At 52.4% G+C, this 19,478-nt stretch overlaps 5 protein-coding genes and 2 pseudogenes across 5 annotated transcripts, besides 12 other annotated features; all 7 read left to right on the top strand.

Moving 5' to 3' along the window:
* Positions 1 to 1,664, top strand: Tc00.1047053508071.90 (retrotransposon hot spot (RHS) protein, putative; the record flags this gene model as incomplete). The annotated part of the gene is made up of 1 exon (XM_804523.1): positions 1 to 1,664. A coding segment is annotated over one exon (1,664 nt), but the record flags the coding sequence as incomplete, so codon positions are not given.
* Positions 1 to 19,478: a sequence feature (areas not merged during assembly with more than two copies in the genome that could not be assigned to a particular haplotype).
* Positions 1,736 to 1,765: a sequence feature (AT_rich).
* Positions 2,604 to 2,640: a sequence feature (GA-rich).
* Tc00.1047053508071.80 lies at positions 2,972 to 5,062 on the top strand (annotated as a pseudogene).
* Positions 5,220 to 5,245: a sequence feature (AT_rich).
* Positions 5,446 to 5,474: a sequence feature (AT_rich).
* Positions 6,397 to 7,152, top strand: Tc00.1047053508071.60 (mucin-associated surface protein (MASP), putative; the record flags this gene model as incomplete). Its single annotated transcript, XM_804522.1, has 1 exon — positions 6,397 to 7,152. The coding sequence occupies one exon, from the start codon at positions 6,397 to 6,399 to the stop codon at positions 7,150 to 7,152; it is 756 nt and encodes a 251-aa protein (XP_809615.1).
* On the top strand, positions 7,663 to 9,963 carry Tc00.1047053508071.50 (surface protease GP63, putative; the record flags this gene model as incomplete). Its single annotated transcript, XM_804521.1, has 1 exon — positions 7,663 to 9,963. The coding sequence occupies one exon, from the start codon at positions 7,663 to 7,665 to the stop codon at positions 9,961 to 9,963; it is 2,301 nt and encodes a 766-aa protein (XP_809614.1).
* Positions 10,044 to 10,072: a sequence feature (AT_rich).
* Positions 10,416 to 10,470: a sequence feature (A-rich).
* Positions 11,131 to 11,178: a sequence feature (A-rich).
* Positions 11,209 to 11,238: a sequence feature (AT_rich).
* On the top strand, positions 11,692 to 12,336 carry Tc00.1047053508071.40 (uncharacterized protein; the record flags this gene model as incomplete). Its single annotated transcript, XM_804520.1, has 1 exon — positions 11,692 to 12,336. One exon carries the CDS (start codon positions 11,692 to 11,694, stop codon positions 12,334 to 12,336), a length of 645 nt encoding a protein of 214 aa, XP_809613.1.
* Positions 12,391 to 12,419: a sequence feature (AT_rich).
* Tc00.1047053508071.30 (beta galactofuranosyl glycosyltransferase, putative) lies at positions 12,714 to 13,952 on the top strand (the record flags this gene model as incomplete). The annotated part of the gene is made up of 1 exon (XM_804519.1): positions 12,714 to 13,952. The coding sequence occupies one exon, from the start codon at positions 12,714 to 12,716 to the stop codon at positions 13,950 to 13,952; it is 1,239 nt and encodes a 412-aa protein (XP_809612.1).
* Positions 13,978 to 14,001: a sequence feature (AT_rich).
* Tc00.1047053508071.20 lies at positions 16,744 to 19,233 on the top strand (annotated as a pseudogene).
* Positions 19,292 to 19,332: a microsatellite.

The following is a 19,478-nucleotide window of genomic DNA, read 5'->3' as shown; positions in this document are numbered from 1 at the left end:
AGTTGGCGAAACCTTCGAAAAGGATGACGCTGTGCAGCAATCCCGGTGAAGCACCTCCCGTGTTGATGGTGCTCACCTCGGACAGGGGGTGGCCGTACACGCTGAATGGGCCGCATAGGTGTGGTAATGACTTGTGTGTTAACTGTGAGGTGGATCGAGTGTGGCAGATCGTCAAGGGCGATCTAACTAAGTGGTTTAGCAATTTTCATTTGACTCTCAATCCTTCACCCGTGCCGCATGTGCTGATTGGGACGCCCGGGATCGGGAAGTCGATGGCTGCCGGCTCTTACCTTCTTTACCAGCTGCTGCACTGCGATGTGGACAAACTCCAAGTGGTTGTCCACTGTTTTGGAGAAACGGCGTACGTGTTTGACAAGACCGCCAAAACCGTGACAAAATACATGGGTAACTTAACATCCAAGAGTGTTTTGTATGGTTTGTGGAAGAGTGGGATGAAAGGGTATATTATTTACGATGTGGCAAAGAAAGGAACACCGCCCGACACAGATATTGCGCCCTGTACTGGATGGGGCATGATTGTAGTGTCATCGCCAAACCTGGACAACTATGATAAATGGACGACGCAAGTAAGTGCCAGTCGAATCATCATGAATTGTCCTGATAAAGATGATGTGAAGGCGATGTGCGTTTGGATGAAGCAAAATCGACAGCTTGCGGAGGAAGAAGCGGAGGAAGAAGCGGAGGAAGAAGCGGACTACTGGAAAAAGGTGGAATGTCGAATGGATAAAGTGGGACCGGTTATTCGCTACATCTTTGATCAGAGACCATACAAAGGTCGGATTGTCTCGTGCGAAAGTACAGTTGATAAAATGGCCTTGCAGGACACCAACTATTACACTGTTTTGGGGACTGGTAAAATGTGTGGTAACTACGTCTCTGACAAACTTGTGAAGGTCGTACGAGTACGAGGAAGTGAGGGTTCCGAATTGCCTTTAAATGCACTGATTTCTTCTCACCTTGCAGAATTAACGTTATGTAAGTTGGCGACGTTAATGCAGCAGCGTGATTTTAATTTACTCATATTGGCCATCGAGGACGATCTCATATCAAAAGCCCTTGAAGATCATTCCTCGTTTGCATTTTTAAGTGCGGCCTTTGTAAAAGCAATAATACCGAAACTCACGGAGCTGAAAATAACAGCAAATGCTCCGCCACACCGTTGTGCGTTGAGAGTGTGTCCACATGAGCGCCCCTTCAAGCCCTGTCTTTTAGAGTGCCTGGAAAAATTTAAAAAGAAGATTAATATAGAGTCTCGGGTGCTGTACAAACCGGAGGCTCAAAACTTTCCGCTGGTGGACGGCTTTTTCTTTTCGGACTCAAATCCGAAGACGTTGGTTGGGCTGCGGATGGCTACGGCGGGTGAACACCACACGACAACCAGCACTGTGCGGCAGTTCACTGAGTGCCTGGCGGCATATTTTAATGGTTGGGAGGAATTTTCTGAAGGATTGTCGTGGGAGATGATTTATGTGCAGCACGCAGAAAGCACGCCGATGATTGAATGGCAGAGATGTGATGTCGTCAATTCCGATAATGTGAGCCGCGCTGAAAACCGAGAGATTGCGGCGTTCTGGGAGGAGGAGGTGCGCCAGTACCAAGTGTCTGTATCATCCAGAGACTTTCCACGAGAAGAAGCTCTCTGAGGTGTGGAATAACAACAACAACAGGAAACAGATTAGGAAATGAAAAGTGAAAGAGACATTTTGATTTGTGGTAATTTTTTTTTTTTTTAAATATATATTTAGACACTTGTCTGTGCATGCGGTGCGGGTGCACCAGCACCAGGTGACAGTGTTACAAAAAGATGTCAAAAATGACCAAAGCCATCGAAAATAACAGTGGCAGAAGAAATTAGGGAGGGAAAGGGGTTGCTTGGTTTCTGGTGAAAAACATTGGGTGGTTTCTACATGTAGCATGTTAATTGTGTGTGTGTACAAGAGGCGTAATCGGAGAATTGCCCCGGTATGAGGGAGTCATTGTGGCTGGCGGTGTCGCAGTACTACTGCATTGTCCATTTTCTTCTATTGTGCTCTAAGACCCATCACTAACAGAAGCGTCTTAAAGGGATGGACGACGAATAAGTTCTATTTGGGAAATGGCGCACTCCGTGTGACCGCATGGAATGAGGCGTCGCGTCATGGCTGGGTGCGGAATCGATTCCGCGTGTGGCTCCTTGAGAGCTCATTTCGTGTGCGCTGTTTGTTGGCTGCGGGCTGTGGCCGTATCCCGTTGGCCGTGGGACTGAACTGGAAGCAGTGGCGCTGTGTCTTTTCTCGTTCTTGTCCATTGGTGTGTGACTGCTGGCGGCGTGTGCCTTCCTTGTGTGGAGGGCCGAATCCTCTCGCCCGCGGACTGACAGAACTGCGATGGTGTGTGTGTGTGTGAGGGCTGGAGTGGAGTTGCCGGCCAGGGAGAGGGCCGTGGCGGTGCTTTTCCCGAGACTGGTGTTTGTTCCTTCCGTGTGTGTTTGCGCTGCTTCTTGCTTTTCCTCCTCTCACCCTTTTTTCCTGTGTTCCTGCGTGGAGTGGCTGCATGCTCACGGGCCATGTTGATTGTGAGTGCGTCGTGACGGCATCCATTCATTTCTCTCTCTCTCTCTCTGTCTGTCTGTCATTCTCTGTTGGGTGTGGCGTGTTGCACCGCGTGAGGGCTGGCCCGCACACACCGACGGCCCGCCGTGGCTTGCCGTGTTGCTGCTCTTTTCTGTAGGCGATGGTCCTCCGTGCCGTCCCTCCCGGATTCTCTTGTGCCCCACTCTCTGCGTGGGTGCTCTGCTCTGCTCCTCACTGACCTTTCTGGTGTGTTGCCGCTGCTGTTGCTGTTCTCTCCACTTCTTGAACACAGACACACGCTAGGAAAGAAATCAAACAAGCGCTACTCGCTACTGTGAAATTGTAGGGCACTGAAAGGACCAACAGCACACACACCGCCCACACACACACATATTTATATGCTCTCACGTATTGCTGCTGTGATGGCACCCCGCACACACAACCGTCGCTGCGTGACCGGATCCAGCGGAAGGAGGAGGGAAGGAAGGGGGAAGGAAAGGCCGTTGATCCTTTTCAGGGAACGACACTGGCGCCCTATAAATGGCAAGAAATGACTGGATCCGAGGCGGCAGCCGGCTCGCTTCGTGTTCCCAGCCTTGCTGAGGGGGCCGGCGGTGTGTTTGCCGTTGCTGAAGCTCAGGGCAGTGAAAGGGACAGAGCCTGCGGCCATGCTGCGATTGCAACAACGTACATTGAGCCGGGCGATGGTGGCTCAAAGGCGATCTCGGCGATGGATGCAGGCGTTTCTCTCGTAGAACTCGTGGATGCCGCCAGTGGTACGACCAGGGCACGAGAAAAGATGCAGCCAACGACAATTGTGAGCGGCAACAGTGTCTACATGGCCCTTGGGGACTACGAGAAGAAGACGTCTGGGGGTCAGGTTGCCGATGCAGATGGCTGGAGGCTTTTACTGACGCGGGGAACTCTCACTGAGGATGGTGGGCAGAGGAAAATCATGTGGGATGATATCCGTGCAGTGGACCCTGTGGCCATCGGGCTTACTCAATTCCTGAAGAGGGTGATCGGTGGCGGAGGATCGGGTATTGTGACGAAGAACGGTTACCCTGTGCTTCCCATGCAGGCAGTAGAAAAGGTTGGAAGGAGTGTTTTACTGTCCATGCGTTTCAACATGCGTATAGAAGCATGGGAGCTCTCGTCCGGTACGACAGGTAGTAATTGCAAGGAACCATCCATCGCGAACTTGGAAGGAAATCTAATTTTAATTACTTCTTGCGCTGCCGGCTACTACGAAGTATTCAGGTCCATTGACTCTGGGATACGTTGGGACATGAGTGGTAGGCCAATTACTCGCGTGTGGGGCAACTCGTATGGTCGAAAAGGGTATGGCGTTCGCTGTGGCCTCACCACCGTAACCATTGAGGGAAGGGAAGTGCTGCTAGTTTCCACGCCGGTGTATTTGGAGGAGAAAAAAGGGTAGGGGTCGGCTTCATCTTTGAGTGACGGACGGCGCACGTGTGCATGATGCTGGGTCGATATCCGATGCAGCTGATGACGCTGCTGCCAGTTCCCTGCTGTATAGCAGTGGGGGCGGTCTGATTTCGCTGTACGAGAATAGGAGTGAGGGGTCATACGGTCTTGTTGCTGTGCACGTGGCTACGCAGCTGGAGCGGATAAAGACTGTGGTGAAGAGGTGGCAGGAGTTGGAGTGAAGCCTTAAGAACGTGCAGACCCACTGCCACTGTCGGCCCGGTGAAAAGGGGCATGTGTATTCGTCCCATTCTTACTGACGGGCTTGTTGGCTATTTGTCTGGTCTGTCAGCTGGGAGTGAGTGGATGGACGAGTACCTCTGCGTGAACGCGACTTTTCATGGGACGGTGAGAGGGTTCTCCAATGGAGTGACGTTTGAAGGACCCGGAGCAGGGGCGGGGTGGCCTGTTGCCCGAAGTGGACAGAATCAACCGTACCATTTTGTACACAAAAGGTTCACTCTGGTGGTGATGGCAGTCATCCACGATGAGCCGAAGAAACGCACCCCCATTCCTTTGATTCGTGTGGTGATGGATGACGGGGACAGGACTGTGCTATTTGGTGTGTTTTCACCCATGATGGGGGGTGGATGACTGTAATTCATAGTGGCGGTAGACAAATACTTCCAACAGGGTGGGACCCAGGAAAACCGTGTCAGGTGATGCTGCGACACGACACGGGCAATTGGGGTTTGTACATTAACACGAGGGCGGCTTACCTTGGCACCCACAAGGGGTCTCTTCTCCAAACAAACAGTATTTCACACATCCAATTCCGCGGGGAGGGTGGGGAAGTTGCAGAATCCAGCCATTTGTCACTCTTCAACGCCCGTTTGTATAACCGAAGACTCAATTCCAAGCATATAAGATGGCTCATGGTCGGCGAGGCGGGCCAAAATACGATGATGGCAGCTCTTATTCTGCGAGTGCGTCGGAGGAAGGAAGCAGAGGCGACAGCTCCAATTCTGAGAGTTCATCGCGGGTGGAAAGTGGAGAGGTGAGCCTTGTGCATGGGAATGTGTCTTGGGTGCTGTTACTTCTGCTGGGGCTTTGCGGCTCTTTACTGATATTAAAACGGCGTTGTTGCTGTCTCCGGCGGTGCAGTGTATATTTACATGCTGATGGTTTTTACATATTTTATTGCTGTTGTTGGCGGGCTTATAAAATTTTATATTTTTATTTTTGATTTTCATTTTCGTAAAATAATAATCATAAAAGTAATAATGATACTTGCCATTATTATTGTTATTATCCAATTTTTTACATTTAACGACCTGCGTGAAAATTGCGTTGAGTGCGTAGTTTTTTTTTTTTTTCCGTTTCTTCCGTAATTGTTCCTTTATTTATCCGCTGCTTGGGCTGCCGTGCCGGCTTGAGTTGTGCCATATATATATATTTTGAATTTTTTTTTTTGTGACCTCTGCGGTAATTATGTGCGTATTTGCCTCTTGGCATGGCTGCCTTCTCTTTTTTTTTTGCCTTTACGTCTCTGCAGACATACAACCACCCTCGCACGACACGTGTAACGTTTTATTTTACGTGGATGGTCCTATCTTGCCGGCAATTGCATGTGGGTGCTGCGTTCTTCTGCGGCTACGAAGGGGGAACATGAGAGGGCGGTGCGCATGACCTCATGGGACATGGCGTGACGCCGTTGGAGGGCCCCGTGAGGCGTCCGCGGTTTTGCGGGGAAGAAGAAAATGAACCCGCTGGAATAGCTGCCGCCGGGCCCGTTCGTGCTGGACGAGTTGAAGCGCGAGTACAGCCACACGGACACCCGCACGGTTGCTGCGCCGTACTTCTTCCAGCACTACGATGCCGCCGGCTGCAATACTTTGCGGTGCCGCCACAAATACAAGGAGGAGAACAAGATGCAGCGCATGGAGCACGTGTGTGAGTATTGCGTGGCGGTGGCATGCCGTAGGCTATGGAAGAAGTGGAGGACACGGAGCTGTTGGACTGCGGGAGGAGGTGGCGGACGCAGCGGGGGAGGATGACGGGCTATGCGTGCTGCAGGTGAGTTTTTCTAAAGAGGGAGTAACGCTGACGGTAATAGTGACTGTGAGGGTGTGGGGAAGGGGGCGGTAGATCAGCACTCCTTTCATTGTTGTTGTGGTGGTGCGTGACTCTCATTGCTGGATGGGACGGTGCGGTGCCGGCGGTAGGTGATGGCGGAGGCCAATGTCGATAAAGGTACCGAAATGAAGGAAGATGAAAGATTTGACAGTTCAGAGCCTGTTGCTGGTATTGTTGGTGCCGAACAACATGTAACGCAGGATTCAGTCAAGGAAGGTCCCGAAAACGGAAATGGCATCACCAGGATAATGGTGTGATCATGGCATCGCCAGCAAGCACAGTGAGAGGGAAAGAAGAAACCGGAGGAATTGAGGGACCCAAAAGCTCAATTGAAGGCGATGAAACATCCCAATTAACATTGCCGCAAGAAGGAGTACCACCACCATCAGAACCATTAGCAACGACACTGAGTGTAAACCCAGCCGGAACTTTAAATGCAACACCAGCGAAGGGACAGTCCAGCTCTGATGACGGCTCCGCCCAGGAAGAAGGACTCAAATTACCAACACCAAAAGCACCTGCAGCAGCAGCGGCAGAAGCAACAACACAAACAAAAGATGAAAACCCCTCCTTTGCAGATGACCCTTCAGTGCAACATGTAGAAGCATCTCAACACCACATGGAGTCAAGAAGTGCCTCACGAAAAGAAGGAACCATCCCCACCACAGTCACCATAACAGACGGACCAACAGAAGTTAGCGCCGAATCAACTCCAACATCACCCTCAGCTTCCAAAGGTGCCATCACAAATGACGCTGACAAAGGAAATGAAGAAGGCATTCCAAAACATGATCAAGCACCTGATGTTGAAGCGAAGAAAGAGGCACAACAAGGTGAAGATAAAGAAGAAAATACAAATAAAACGGCAACTGTCGAAGCCGCAGCTATAACAAATGATGCTGCGACTATTGGCGACAGTGACGGCAGCACCACAGTTTCCCACACCACCTCCCCTCTTTTGCTTCTTCTTCTTGTTGTTGCGTGTGCGGCTGCTGCTGCGGTGGTGGCCGCGTGAGAGGGAGTGTGAGAGAGCCATGCACCGCCCGCACACACACTCGTCCTTCTCTCTCTGTGTGCGTGTCCCCTTGCATGGACTCTCGCCCTCACCTCACCCCACGAGGCACACACAATAATGTGCCCATTGTATATATGCATGCACACCCATGCAGGCCCGTTGGTGCTCTCTTTTGCACGACACGCACCGCTGCCGTCCTGCCTGGCTGCATGGGCGGAGCACCGTAACTGTTTCTGTTTTGTTTTTATTGCATTGAGTGGGCGACCTCTCTCTCTCTCCCTCTGTGTGTGTGTTTTGCTTTACGGGAGTAATGAGAGTGTGTGTGCGCTGGTCGTCCCACGCCTCAGCTTTTTGTTTTGAATCTCTGCTTGTGTTGTGGTTGAATGGGCGTATTTTCATTAACCATCATTTGTTTTCTTGTGTGGTGACGTTTGTGTTTCATTTTTCTTTCAATCAATCAGTCTTTGTTGCCTCAGCAAGCCAAGAAATACTTTTCCAACAGTCACGCCGATGGTTCAGTGGCTCCTCGCCTCACCGTGCCCTGCAGCGCTGCCATTGCTGCTCATGATGTTGACTTTGATGTGTTGTTCCAGCGGGTGCTTTGCTGCCAGCCTGACGTACCATTGCTCCTTTGACAAAGCGATGCGTGTCGACAGGACGAAATCGATGCCGGTGGTGATGAAAAACGTGCCTTCGGGAACGGGAAGTGCGTCGCAGACATACACCGTAATCGGGAGGAATGGATGGGCACCCATCCGCATCAATGTGTCCACAAATGACCTGTATAATAACAGGATGTATTGCAGCACAGATCATTCTTATGTGAAAAATTTATTGACAGACTATTACGATTGCCAGGGCAATGCTTTTTCCAGTAATAAGAGGAAAATCCTCATCGACAATGTTGTCCCTGCAGCTGTCAAACTGCATGCGGATCGTCTGCTCGTCCAGCCACTGGAGCGTCCGTTGGTTGTGCCCCAATTTGCCACGGGCAGTGTTTGCAGTCGTTTCACTGTGCCTTCTGAGCATCGTTCCAAGGGCGTTGCCAATTCTGACATGGTGCTGTACGTGGCTGCAGCGCCGGGTGGTGTGTGGGCACTGCCGTGCGCCACGCTGGAGGATGGCCGTCCAGTCGTTGGCGTCATGAACATTGCCCCGGCCGTTTTATTTCACGGACGCCTCGCCACCCGCATCGCCGCGCACCTGATGGCCCATGCTCTCGGGTTCGCCCACCCGCACATGGCCAGCCGCAGCATGGTGAGGAATGTTACCGGTGTGCGTGGCAGGGCGCTGTCGGTGGTGGTGAACTCGACGAATGCCGCGATGGCTGCGAGGGAGCACTACGACTGCGATGACATTTATGGCATGGAGCTACAAGATCAAAATGGGGACGGGAGTACGCTGGAGTCGCACTGGTCACAGCGCCACGCGAAGGATGAGTTGATGGCACCGATTGGGGGCGCCGGCTACTACACGGAGCTGACGCTGGCTGCATTTGCTGATCTGGGCTACTTCAAGGTGAACTGGAAGTTGGCGGAGCCGATGGGTTGGGGCAAGAAGTCGGGCTGTGAGCTGCTGCAGAAGAGGTGCTCCGAACTGAACCTGAGTAAATATTCCCACATGTTCTGCAACATAAACGATGGTGTCAAACGCTGCGCGTCGGATCGGTATTCCAGTGGTTGGTGTCATTCGAGTATCGTTGAATTGTCAAAAAAGTACCCAATGGACAGTTGCCCCATCACTGATCCCGCACTGGACGTGAGGGACCTTGAGGCTGTTTTTGAGAAGGGAGAATATTTGTCTGCGAGGCCCGGGGATAAGCCCTCTTCGTGGTGTCTGGACACGCTTCCCACCAACACGACAGATGCGAGGGACCCGGAGGAGACGTATCTGAGTGCTGCCATGCATGCGGAACTGAAGTGTCTTGGCGGGCAGGTGCATCTGAAAGTTCCCAAAAGTCGTTACGTCGATTGGTTCCCATGCACAGACGGGGCGACGATTACGTGGGACACACCACCCTACAATAAGGAAAACGTCATTTGTCCTGAGTACGCGGAGGTGTGCACGATATCCGCCACCGGCGGCAGTGTCATTCCCGTGCTTTCATGGGACAACGAGGAGAGGGCGTGGGGCAGGACGGTACGCCCGGAATTCTTGAAACAAAGTTCACCAGAGGCGCCCGTCCCTGTTGCAGAGAGTATTGGGTCCGGCCATGGCACCGAATCGGAGAATGTTGACTCAGCTGCTCTTCAGTCGAAGCCATTGCCACAGGGAGACGCCGAGGCTGCCGTGGCGCAACACGACCACCAAGCGGGAAACAATAACAGCACTCCAACAGGCAGTGAGAGGGAAGCAGCACCAGCCGCCTCCGGCGAAAACAACAATTCGCCTACGGCCGCTGTTGCAGGAGCAGGTGATTTTGAGACAACGCACAGCGAGGATTTCTTCACTACGGAAGTGGAAAGCCCGATGGGGGAGGAAGAACAATCCGCGCCGGAGGAGGGAGCAAACCCAACAACCCTGCAGTCAAGGGAGACCACTGAAGATGGTGATGCGCAGCCAGTACAAGAAAGCATGGCGTCTCTGGCTGGAAGTGAGGGATTGCTGCCCAAACAAAGCGAGGCCCCTGTTCCAGAAAATAACCACTCCGAATCCGGGAGCGGCGCGACCCAAGAGGACCGCCTCGCCCTGCTCAACGACGCGAAACTGATACTGCGTGATTGGAATGTCGACAGTACTGCGCGTGTGTGCGTGTCGCGGGTTTCGATGCTTCTTCTTCTGGGACTGTGTGGAGCTGTGGCAGTATTGTGAGGCAACGAGTGTGGCATTGCGACTCCCGACGGAGAATACGTGCCGCTTTTCTTGCGGTTTTTGATGTTTTTATTTAATGCTTTTTTTTTTCTTTTTTAAAAATATTTTTCCACTTTTCAGTTGTTTTTGGTGTTTTTTCGAATACTCAGTTTCTTTTTTTTTTTTTTCTTATGGTCGTTTGCTACAATCCGTTGTGAGTGACGTGTTTCCGACTTTTGTTTCCCTTTTGTTGCCCACTCGCGGTGCCGGCGTCACTGCTGCGCTTCCGGCGGACTGCACAAAACGAGGAGTGGGGGAGCAGGCCGGATGCCGCATGGAATATAAGGGATGTTGTGTGGGCTGGTGGGAGGGTACAATTCCTTTTTTTGTTTTCTTTTTTGTTTGTGCAGGGAATATGCATACGCCCCCGATCTTCTTGTGCTGCATGGCACATGAAAGTCCTGCCGAATCAATTTTTTTTTTTTTTTGTGTTTAAATGTTTAAATGTTTTCATTTTTTTTTTTTTTTACGCCCCCATCTCCTTTTTTTGCTTTTGGGGCAGTCACTATGAACGTTTTTTCTTTTCTACTCTTCCCTCTTTTAATTGTTTCATGCTGCACTCTTCCTGCGAGGGGTGCTGTGTGTTTCCGCCCAACTGCTCCACTCGCACACCCACCGACACGCTCGTGACGACGGCCCTGTGCGCCTCGCCTGCTGCACGCATGAGGAGGGGCCGCGACGAACGGCGCGCTGAGGGAGCCGTGACGTGTGGGCGTGCGACGAGGGCCTGTGGGGCGGAGCACACATTTCTTCCCTCTTGTTTTGTTTTCTTGCGACCAGGGCGGGCAGACACCCGCAGCGCCACACACACACAGCCACACCCTGCCGCCGTGTTTTTTTTGCTTTTTTCGCTGCGCTCACTCTCCCGATGGAGTGACGCGACTCCCGTCATGTCTGCGTGCTTCTCTCAGTCCACACACACAAGAAGAGTGACTGTGCTCTGCGGGCCGCACTCACGCGCCGATGGGAGGGCTGAGGGGAGCAGCAACACGTGGATGACCCCATGAAATATGAACGATGTGCGGACACACAGAGGGTCGGACGGTTGAAAGACATTTAAATACCTTTTAATTTTTTTCGGGCAAAATATATGCAGACAGTTTCTGGAGCAACATGGTGGTTGGGTGCTTTCTTTGTGTGGTTTTTCTTTTTTTTCATTTTTTCATTTTTTCTTTTCAAAGTGTGAGGTGTGGAATGGTGAAGATGAATTTTTTTTTAATTTTAATAATTTTTTATGAATTGCCGCTGCTTTGTCCGCAGTGCAGTATCATGAGCTTGAGCAGTCCTGTTATTTCTGCCATGGGCGTCCGCTGTACAGTTTTTTTTGTGCGTCCCTTCACATGCTCTGCTCCTGTTTTCACTTCTTTGCCTCGTGTTTCTGCAGGCACACAACCACATGCACGCACAAGATGCACATTTAATTTGATTTTGATGCTTCTTTTTTAACGTGTGCTGGCGGCTGCGGGTGGCTGCTGCTTCATCATTCCGTGGACATGAAGAGAAGGAAGAGACAGTGGGAGTGCGCCGCGGCTCTCATCCCCTGTGGGAAGGTTGTGCTGCGTGTGGCGGCATTGCTTTTAAACGCCGAACCAACACGCACGAGGACATGACACGGAGCGGAAGACTTCTCCTTTGTTTTGTGTCTGCTGCTGTGGGTGTGGGTGCATCCACGCCGGACTTGTCGGCACGATGGCCGCAGCGTGTGGCTGTCGCTCTCTTCTCTCGAGAGATATGCCGCGACGCTTTCCCATGTGTGTTGCTTCGGGGACAATGTGCCAGCGGCTGTGCGATTGCCGGATGGAGGGAGAGGTGTGGAGGGAATTGCGTGAGCGCCGCTGTCAGGAGTCGCGCTGGGCGTCTTGCCGCGGAGGGCATTGCCCACCCAACGCAGCACCGCCCTGTCGGGCACCCTCTATCACTCCGCAGCATCGTAGTCGACGCCACCAGCACACGGCGAGGCAGCGGATGCCACCACCGCCACGAGTGCGACCGGAAGGAGACACGTCCGCTGTTGCGTTCCGAGGAGTCACATCGTGTGGCACAGCGGCGTGCCCAAAACCTCCTCGCGGACTCCGCACACGACACCGGGCAGTGGACGCTGAGTGTTTGCGTCGTGGAGGACACCGCGGTGGAATCCCTCCTTTCCTCCGGGTGGACGGTCGGCTGATTTTCCTCTCGTTCTTACCCATGAGGGTTTATTTTTTCTTTTTTAGCTTAAGAACTCTTGCTGTGTTGGGGCGCGGCTTTGGAAAACCCATCACCTTTGATGGTGGGCCTGTGCTTCCGTTCGGTTTCTCCCCTTTACCACATTGTCGCTTTTTAAATATTTTGTGATGACGAGTGGGGTTGCAGAAGACACGCTGAGGCGCTGGGCTTCATTATCGATTCATTTATTTGATTTTTTTTTTTTTTTTTTACCTGGTGCGGTTTGCGGTGTCTCTGATAGCCTTCCCGCATGGAGGGCTTTGTTGGGGCGCTCGAGCCTTTTTGTGCGGACGGAAGGCCAAGGACGTTATCCATGCGTGGCCATTGCGCTGGAAGGAATCTTTTTTTTTACGCATTGACACGGAGCCATTCCTGCGCACCTTCTTTTTCTTTTTTACTTCTTTTGCTTTCTTTCAGGAGATGCTCCCTTGGCTTTGCCTCCAACGGGATATGCGCGGAGTTACACGCGTTTAAAAAACCGAGGCCACGAGCCCTTTTCGGAAAGGATGCTTTATCTTTCTTCTCAGATTAAATTTGTTGTCCATTTTGATTTGTTTTTTTTTTGGAGTGGAGCCCCTACTTGGCGACGATCCCACGTATGGTTTGGTGCTGATCCGACCAGGGCGGACTATATCCACTGCGTCGGGGAAAGGCTTCTGGTGGACCCAACGACACGGCGGCTGGGGGGAAATAATAACGGGACGGTCGCTATCCCGTTGATGGTGGCCCCGCTGATGCTCGATCTGATGGACTTTCGGAGGATGATGTGCAACATCAGTGTGCCCATCCGGCTGTTGGTTTTGGTGCAGAACGGGCGGGAGGCGATGCTGTCGTTGTGCCTGCAGGAGCTCGAGAGGGTCCATGGGTGGTCCGGACGCCTGGTTGTGAGTCGTCACCCGGAAAACATCGGGTACAGCGCTGCCGTGAACATCGGGTCACGACTTGCACTCTCGCTGCCGCGCGAGGAAGTGCCTTTTGTTTTTGTGACAAACAGCGACGTAATGTTTTCACCCGATCTTCTTCCCAACCTTCTACGCGATGTGCATGAAATGACGAGGCATGATGCCGCTCGCGTGGATGAGTTGTCGGCGGAGGTGGCGAATGAGCCGAGCGAGTACAGTCCTGTTTTGCGACGGGGCTTGAGGGTGCTGCGCTCCACGGTGAACGATAGCCGGTTGTCGACGTCTGCGCTGCTGCCTGACCGCATCCGTTATGCCTCTGCGAAGGAGCGTGAAAAGGCGTTTTCGAAGCATTACGGGCACTTCTGCGCGTATTACAAAAGCAGTTGTTTTGTGTCTGTTTTGTTGACACGCCTGGCGATAAGCACGGTGGGATATTTTGACGAGAACTTCTACCCAGATTGCGTGGAGGATGTCGACTACGGCTTGCGCCTCCGTTTGCTTGGATTTCAGGAGCGGAATGTCTTATGCGGCAAACTTCTGCATCGCGGCAGCTCGAATATTCGTTTCTCTAATGAAATGGAGCCACCGGACGCTCTCTGGTACCGTCGCGTCAGGTCTTTGAGTGCGAACCAACCATATGCCATGATGAAGTGGAACCGTCCACGGGCGTGCAGTGGCGGGTGCAAGGAGCCATATGACGGCATGGTCCCCGCAGAGGTTTGGGTGAAGGATGAGGCACGCATACAGCGCGTTCGGGTCTACGGGCATGACGAGGAGCAAGGGGTCCCAAAGGTTGAGTACGACAGGACTCTTTTGTACCCTTTCACGACGAAAGGAAGATGAACTGGCGCCAGTCGCAAGTTTTTTGTTTTTATTATTTTATTTTATTTTTCACTTCAAATATTGAAAGTTCTTTTTTATATTTACACAAATGATATTTAAGCGAGTACGCCGTGGGTTTTAAAGAGCGCAACCATATATTTGGCATGACAGGGGAGGGGAGGGCGCAGCGTCCAAACTTGGCCGTGTTGCCGAGGGTAGGAGAGGGCGGCAGCAAGCAGGAAACATGATGATGATGGATGAGGGAGAAATAACAGGGGAGGGAAGCAGAAAACAAGCCAAAAATATTCTGAGCACAACGCTGTTTCTTGTTGTGGGCGATCGACGCCGCCATTGGCTACTGATTTACCCACTGAAGGTGACACCCGTTTCCGCTGGATATGCTGCGTGCATATCTGTCGGGCTCTTTTTTTGTTGTTTTGTTTGTCTCCCGCACATTTATTTCTCCGTGCCGCCTGACCCACTCGTTTATTATTCCCCTCCCTGTTTTTGTGCGTGCACCGAGAGAAGGGCTCGGGGACATGAAGTGCGCTCCCCTTCTGTGAGATGCCACCAAAAACAGGAGGAGAAAAAAAAGAAAAGTGAAGTGGGGAGGGGAACCATCGCCACGCGTCCTTTTCTCCGAGAAGGCTGCTTGCCACGCCACTGAGGCGCGCCGTGTGCTTCACGAGGTCCGCTGGACTTGATTGGGGAGCCGTGAAGGATGGTGCGTGTGAGTGTGGCGGATGCGTCTCCCAGGCGTCCCCAGAGGACCCTCTGGCCATTGGGACTGCGCGGAATGCGGGAGTCCGCGGGGATATTTGGCCGTTTTGTTTTTATTCCTCCATCCGCCCATCCCAAACCTCAACACGGCGTCTGATCCAACGGCTGCGACGGGATCCGTTGCGTATTTCTGATCCTTTTTTGCGTTGCAGCGGCACACCTGGTGTGTCCTGCTTGGCAGACACAGTGAACGGGAGTGGGCTTCGTTATCGGGAAAACGATGGTCACGGCGGAGCGTGTTGCGCACGTCGCAATTTGGCGTGTTTGTGGCGATCCTTGCGGATGATGTGACGGCACCTGTTTTACTTGCGGGGAGAGAAGCGATGCTCCACGGTGGTGCACACGTTGCGTGTGGAGGCTTCTCTTGCTGTTATTTTGTGAATGTTTATTTTTTGCTTGAACACCACAGAGGGCGGTGTCTGCGGACAGCAGAGAATTGCGAGAAGGGGCAACACACGATTTTTGGCGCGATGAGGCGGCTTCTGTGAATTTACGGTGTTTTATTTTCAGGGTTGAGAGAATATCCTTTGCTGGAATGTATTGTGGGAGACCATCCGCGTACATATATATTTTTTCAACCCCTTGGCATTTGTTGTCTGCCGTGAAACAGATGTTGATGGCCGTTTTGTGGCGGCGAGATGCATTTTTATTTATTGGCGAGTGGGTGAATTGTGTTGCGTTCTGCCACGCGGCTTGTTGCTGAGGGCACGTGGCCGCAGGGAGACGTTGTGAGCGCCTCTGACACGAGGGGCGATTGAGCAGTCATCTCCTCCGCTCGCCGGTACACGCTGTTGAGGCGGCGTGATGATAATGAACCGGCTTCTCAGAAGGGTAAAAAGAGGACGTTTGCTCTTCCTGCTGCGGTTCACGAGTGGACTCTACAATCCGTGGGCGGGGTCACTCTGTGTGCCGTATTTCTTTGAATTTCCATGAGTTTTGCACATCGCCATCCACACGCACATGCACGCAGTCTCCCTGTTTGCCCTCCTGTGGGCGGGAGACCGGGATGCAGAGGGAAAATGTGGCCCGTGCCAGCATGTGGTAAAGTCTTTCTTGGGAGGGATTGCGACTGTGATGTACGTCCTGGTAGGCAGGAATGGGATGGGCGAAGAGCGGAGGGGCGAGTAGCAACGATCGTGTGCGGGGCAATGCGCAGTGAGTAGGGCGGAGTGGTATTTATGTTGAGTTTTCAAAACATTTTTGCCTTTTTCTTTTGTGGCAATGGAAAGAAACTTTGGGTGATGAGTTGTGGATTATTTGCACATGATTCAGCGCGGCAACACCATTTGCGGAGAAAATGAATGGCATCTGCGTGCGGCTTGTTTTGTGAGCGCGAGATGGTCGGGGAGGTGCTCAACGCCCCGAGAGGCCCGGAGCAAAGAGGCGTGCACTGCTGCAAGCGGAGGGATGCACGCTCCTGTTGGTGGCGTTGCTGTGGAGCCCTGAATGGCCTGCAGGGAATTTGTTTCCGCCGCCTCATTATTTTTTTGATTGGTGCTTGCCGAGGCCTTTTGAGGCGGGGCGTGGGATGGACCGAGAGAGCGTGTGTCGTGTGACTGTGCTGTGAATTGATGCTGCCCACGTTTGTGCAGATACTTCCTTTTGTGACCGCGTCCTTGCCGCGGCGGTACACCGGGAGTGTGTGACCGATCACTGTATCACTTGCGGACTGTTTTGGCAGGACTTTGAATGACGCCGCCGAATGATGAAAGTCCACGTCCATTTGTGTGTGTGTGTGTGTTGGCTTCCGCCGTGACTTGCCGTGTTTTTTTTGTTTTTTTGTGTGTGCGATGTTTTTCCGTGATGTCCATTACAGATTCTGTTTTGTTCCGCACTTTGCGTGAGTGATGTGCTCTGCTCTGCTTCCCGCTGACGTGCCTGATGTGCTGCCGCTGTTGCTGCTGTACTCTCCACTTCTTGAACACAGACACACGCTAGGAAAGCAAGCAATCAAACGCGAATCGCTACTGTGAAATTCGAAGGCATTGAAAGGACCAACAACAGCACACACCGCCCACACACACATATTTATATGCTCTCACGTGTTGCTGCTGTGAAGGCACCCCGCACACACAACCGTCGCCGCGTGACCGGATCCAGCGGAAGGAGGAGGGAAGGAAGAGAGAGTGAGCTGCAGAGGCCCAACATGTCCCGGCATCACTTCTGCTCTGCGGTGCTGCTACTCGTCGTGATGATGTGCTGCGGCAGTGGAGCTGCGCACGCTGAGCAGGCAGGGGCCACTGTTGATCCGTTTAAGGGGAAGACGCCGATACCGCTTACTAATTGGAAGGAGTTTAACGGGGACGGAAGGAAAATCACCTCGCTCCGTGTTCCTGGCCTCGTTAAAGTGGGTGAAGATGTATTTGCCGTTGCTGAAGCGCAGTGCGGGGAGGAGAAGGGAGCCGGCCGCCGTGCTGGTATTGTGTCAAAGCACCTGAATATAAGTGGCAGTGCATTGGATATTTCTACGTCGGATACAAGTTTGTTTTGCATGCAACTTGGGGACACCGCCGCGAATAATTTTGGGACAACAGAATTGTTGCGACCAACGACGCTTGTGCTTGGGGACAGTGTTTACATGCTCCTGGGAAACCAAAGCCGTACAAAGCCGCAGGTTGAAGGCACGAATGAGCGGGGCCTTTTACTCGTGAAGGGAACTGTCTCTGACGAGGGTGGAAACAACAAGAAACTTTTGTGGAATGAGGCCCATGTGGTGAAGCCTGAACCCAGAGGAGATTCTCTTTCCTTGACCGAGTTAATTGGCGGTGGAGGATCGGGCGCTGTGATGGGTGACGGCGCGCTTGTGTTTCCCATGCAGGCCAAAAACAAGGATGAAGAGCGCGTTTTACTGTCTATGCGTTTTACCCCGTCAAAGAACAAATGGGAGCTTCCGCAAATAACGCCTGGTAACGGCTGCAGGGATCCAACCCTGGTGAAGTGGAAAGAAGACCAATACGGCGAAAGACTCTTCATGATGGCCCATTGTGCTGGAGGCTACTATGACGTTTACAGGTCCACTGAGGATGGGTACAATTGGAATCCATTGGGTGAGCCAATTACCCGCGTGTGGGGCAACTCACATGGTCGAACAGGGGACGGCGTTAAGAGTGGATTCACCACCGCAATCATTGAGGGTAAGGAGGTGATGCTCATCACCGCGCCGGTTTATCCGAAGGACGACAATGGAGAGGGTCGGCTTCATCTTTGGGTGACGGACAATGCACGCGTGCATGATGTTGGGCCGGTATCTCGTGAAGGTGATGATGCCGCCGCCAGTTCTCTTTTAGTGAAAAGTGAGGATGAGCTGATTTTACTGTACGAGAAGAGGAATGGTGACAAGCCATAAAGTCTTGTCGCCATGCGCCTGACGGAGCAGCTGGAGCGGGTAAAGTCTGTGGTGAAGACATGGAAGGATTTGGACAGCGCCTTGAGAGTTCCCACTGAAGGGCTGGTTGGTTTTTTGTCCAGGACGTTGAACGGGACTGCATGGAAGGACGAGTACCTCGGCGTGAATGCCACAGTGGGGAGCGGAGTGACCAGCACGGAGAGCGGTGTGGCTCTCAAGGGAGCAGGGGCGGAGTGGCCTGTTGGCGACATGGGGCAGACTGTGCCGTACTACTTTACAAACAACAAGTTCACTCTTTCGGCGACGGTGTTCATCCACGAGGTGCCGGAGGCAGGCAGCAGCCCCATTCCTTTGATTGGTGCGAGGCTGAACGACACGGACAGCACGGTGCTCTTTCAGCTGTCGTACACGAGTGAAAGAAATTGGAAATTCACACTTCACAAGAAGGAGTTTTTGGTGAAGCCGTCCGGTGATGTTGGCAATTGGGAAACAAACACGGCAATTCAAGTGACGGTGCAAAAGGATAACAATGATGAATGGTTCGTGTACGCTAATGGGAGAAGAATATACGAGACGGATGAAAAAGAAATGGCTCAGGACCGTAACGCTGATCAGTTTGGTCCACACAGGATCTCACACTTCTTCTTTGGTGCGGGCAATAAGAAAGATGAAGGGAGCAGCCCTGTGACGGTGGCTGATGTCCTTCTGTACAACGACGCGCTGTTTGGCGCTGACCTCGAAAAAATCAACGCCAGGACAGTCCCTATTCGACATCCGGCTGCCGAAGAACTGCACACTGCGGTGAAAGTCACAACGACGGGGGAAGAAAGGCAGACGGCCACACAGCTGACGACTTCCTTGGCAGACGTTGAAGAGGCTCCAATTGCACAACCGACTGACTCTCAGTCTGTCCGTGTTCTTGCGGGCAGTGAATCGAGTGCTGAGAATGTTACGGACGAATTGAGTCCACACACTGCCGCCAAAAATGACACTTCCGTTCCAGAAACCAATCACTCAGCATCCGATGGCAGTATGAGTCCAGAGGACCGCCTCGCCCTGATCACCGACGCGAAATTGATCCTGCATGATTTACGTGGCGACAGCACTGCGCGTGTGCACGCGTCTCGGGCGTTGCTGCTTCTTCTGGGACTGTGCGCACTTGTGGCAATCTTGTGAGCCGAAGAGTGTGACATTGCGAGTCCTCACGGAGATTGTGTGCCGCATTCCCCGCGGGTTCTTTTCTTTTTTTTCCTTTTTTTTCTTTTGTTTTTTTTTGTAATACTCAGTAATTCTTTTTTTTCTTTTTATTTTAATTTTTTGTTGCTGCACACTGTCGTGAGTGACGTGTTCCCCCTCTTGTTTTGTTGTTTGTTGCCCACACGCGGTGCCGGCCCTGCGGCTGTGCGTCCCACGGACTGCAC

This window comes from Trypanosoma cruzi, genomic scaffold (genome assembly GCF_000209065.1).
Source record: "Trypanosoma cruzi strain CL Brener 1047053516639 genomic scaffold, whole genome shotgun sequence".
Lineage (NCBI taxonomy): Eukaryota > Euglenozoa > Kinetoplastea > Trypanosomatida > Trypanosomatidae > Trypanosoma > Trypanosoma cruzi.
This window is presented reverse-complemented; position numbering and strand designations above follow the sequence as displayed.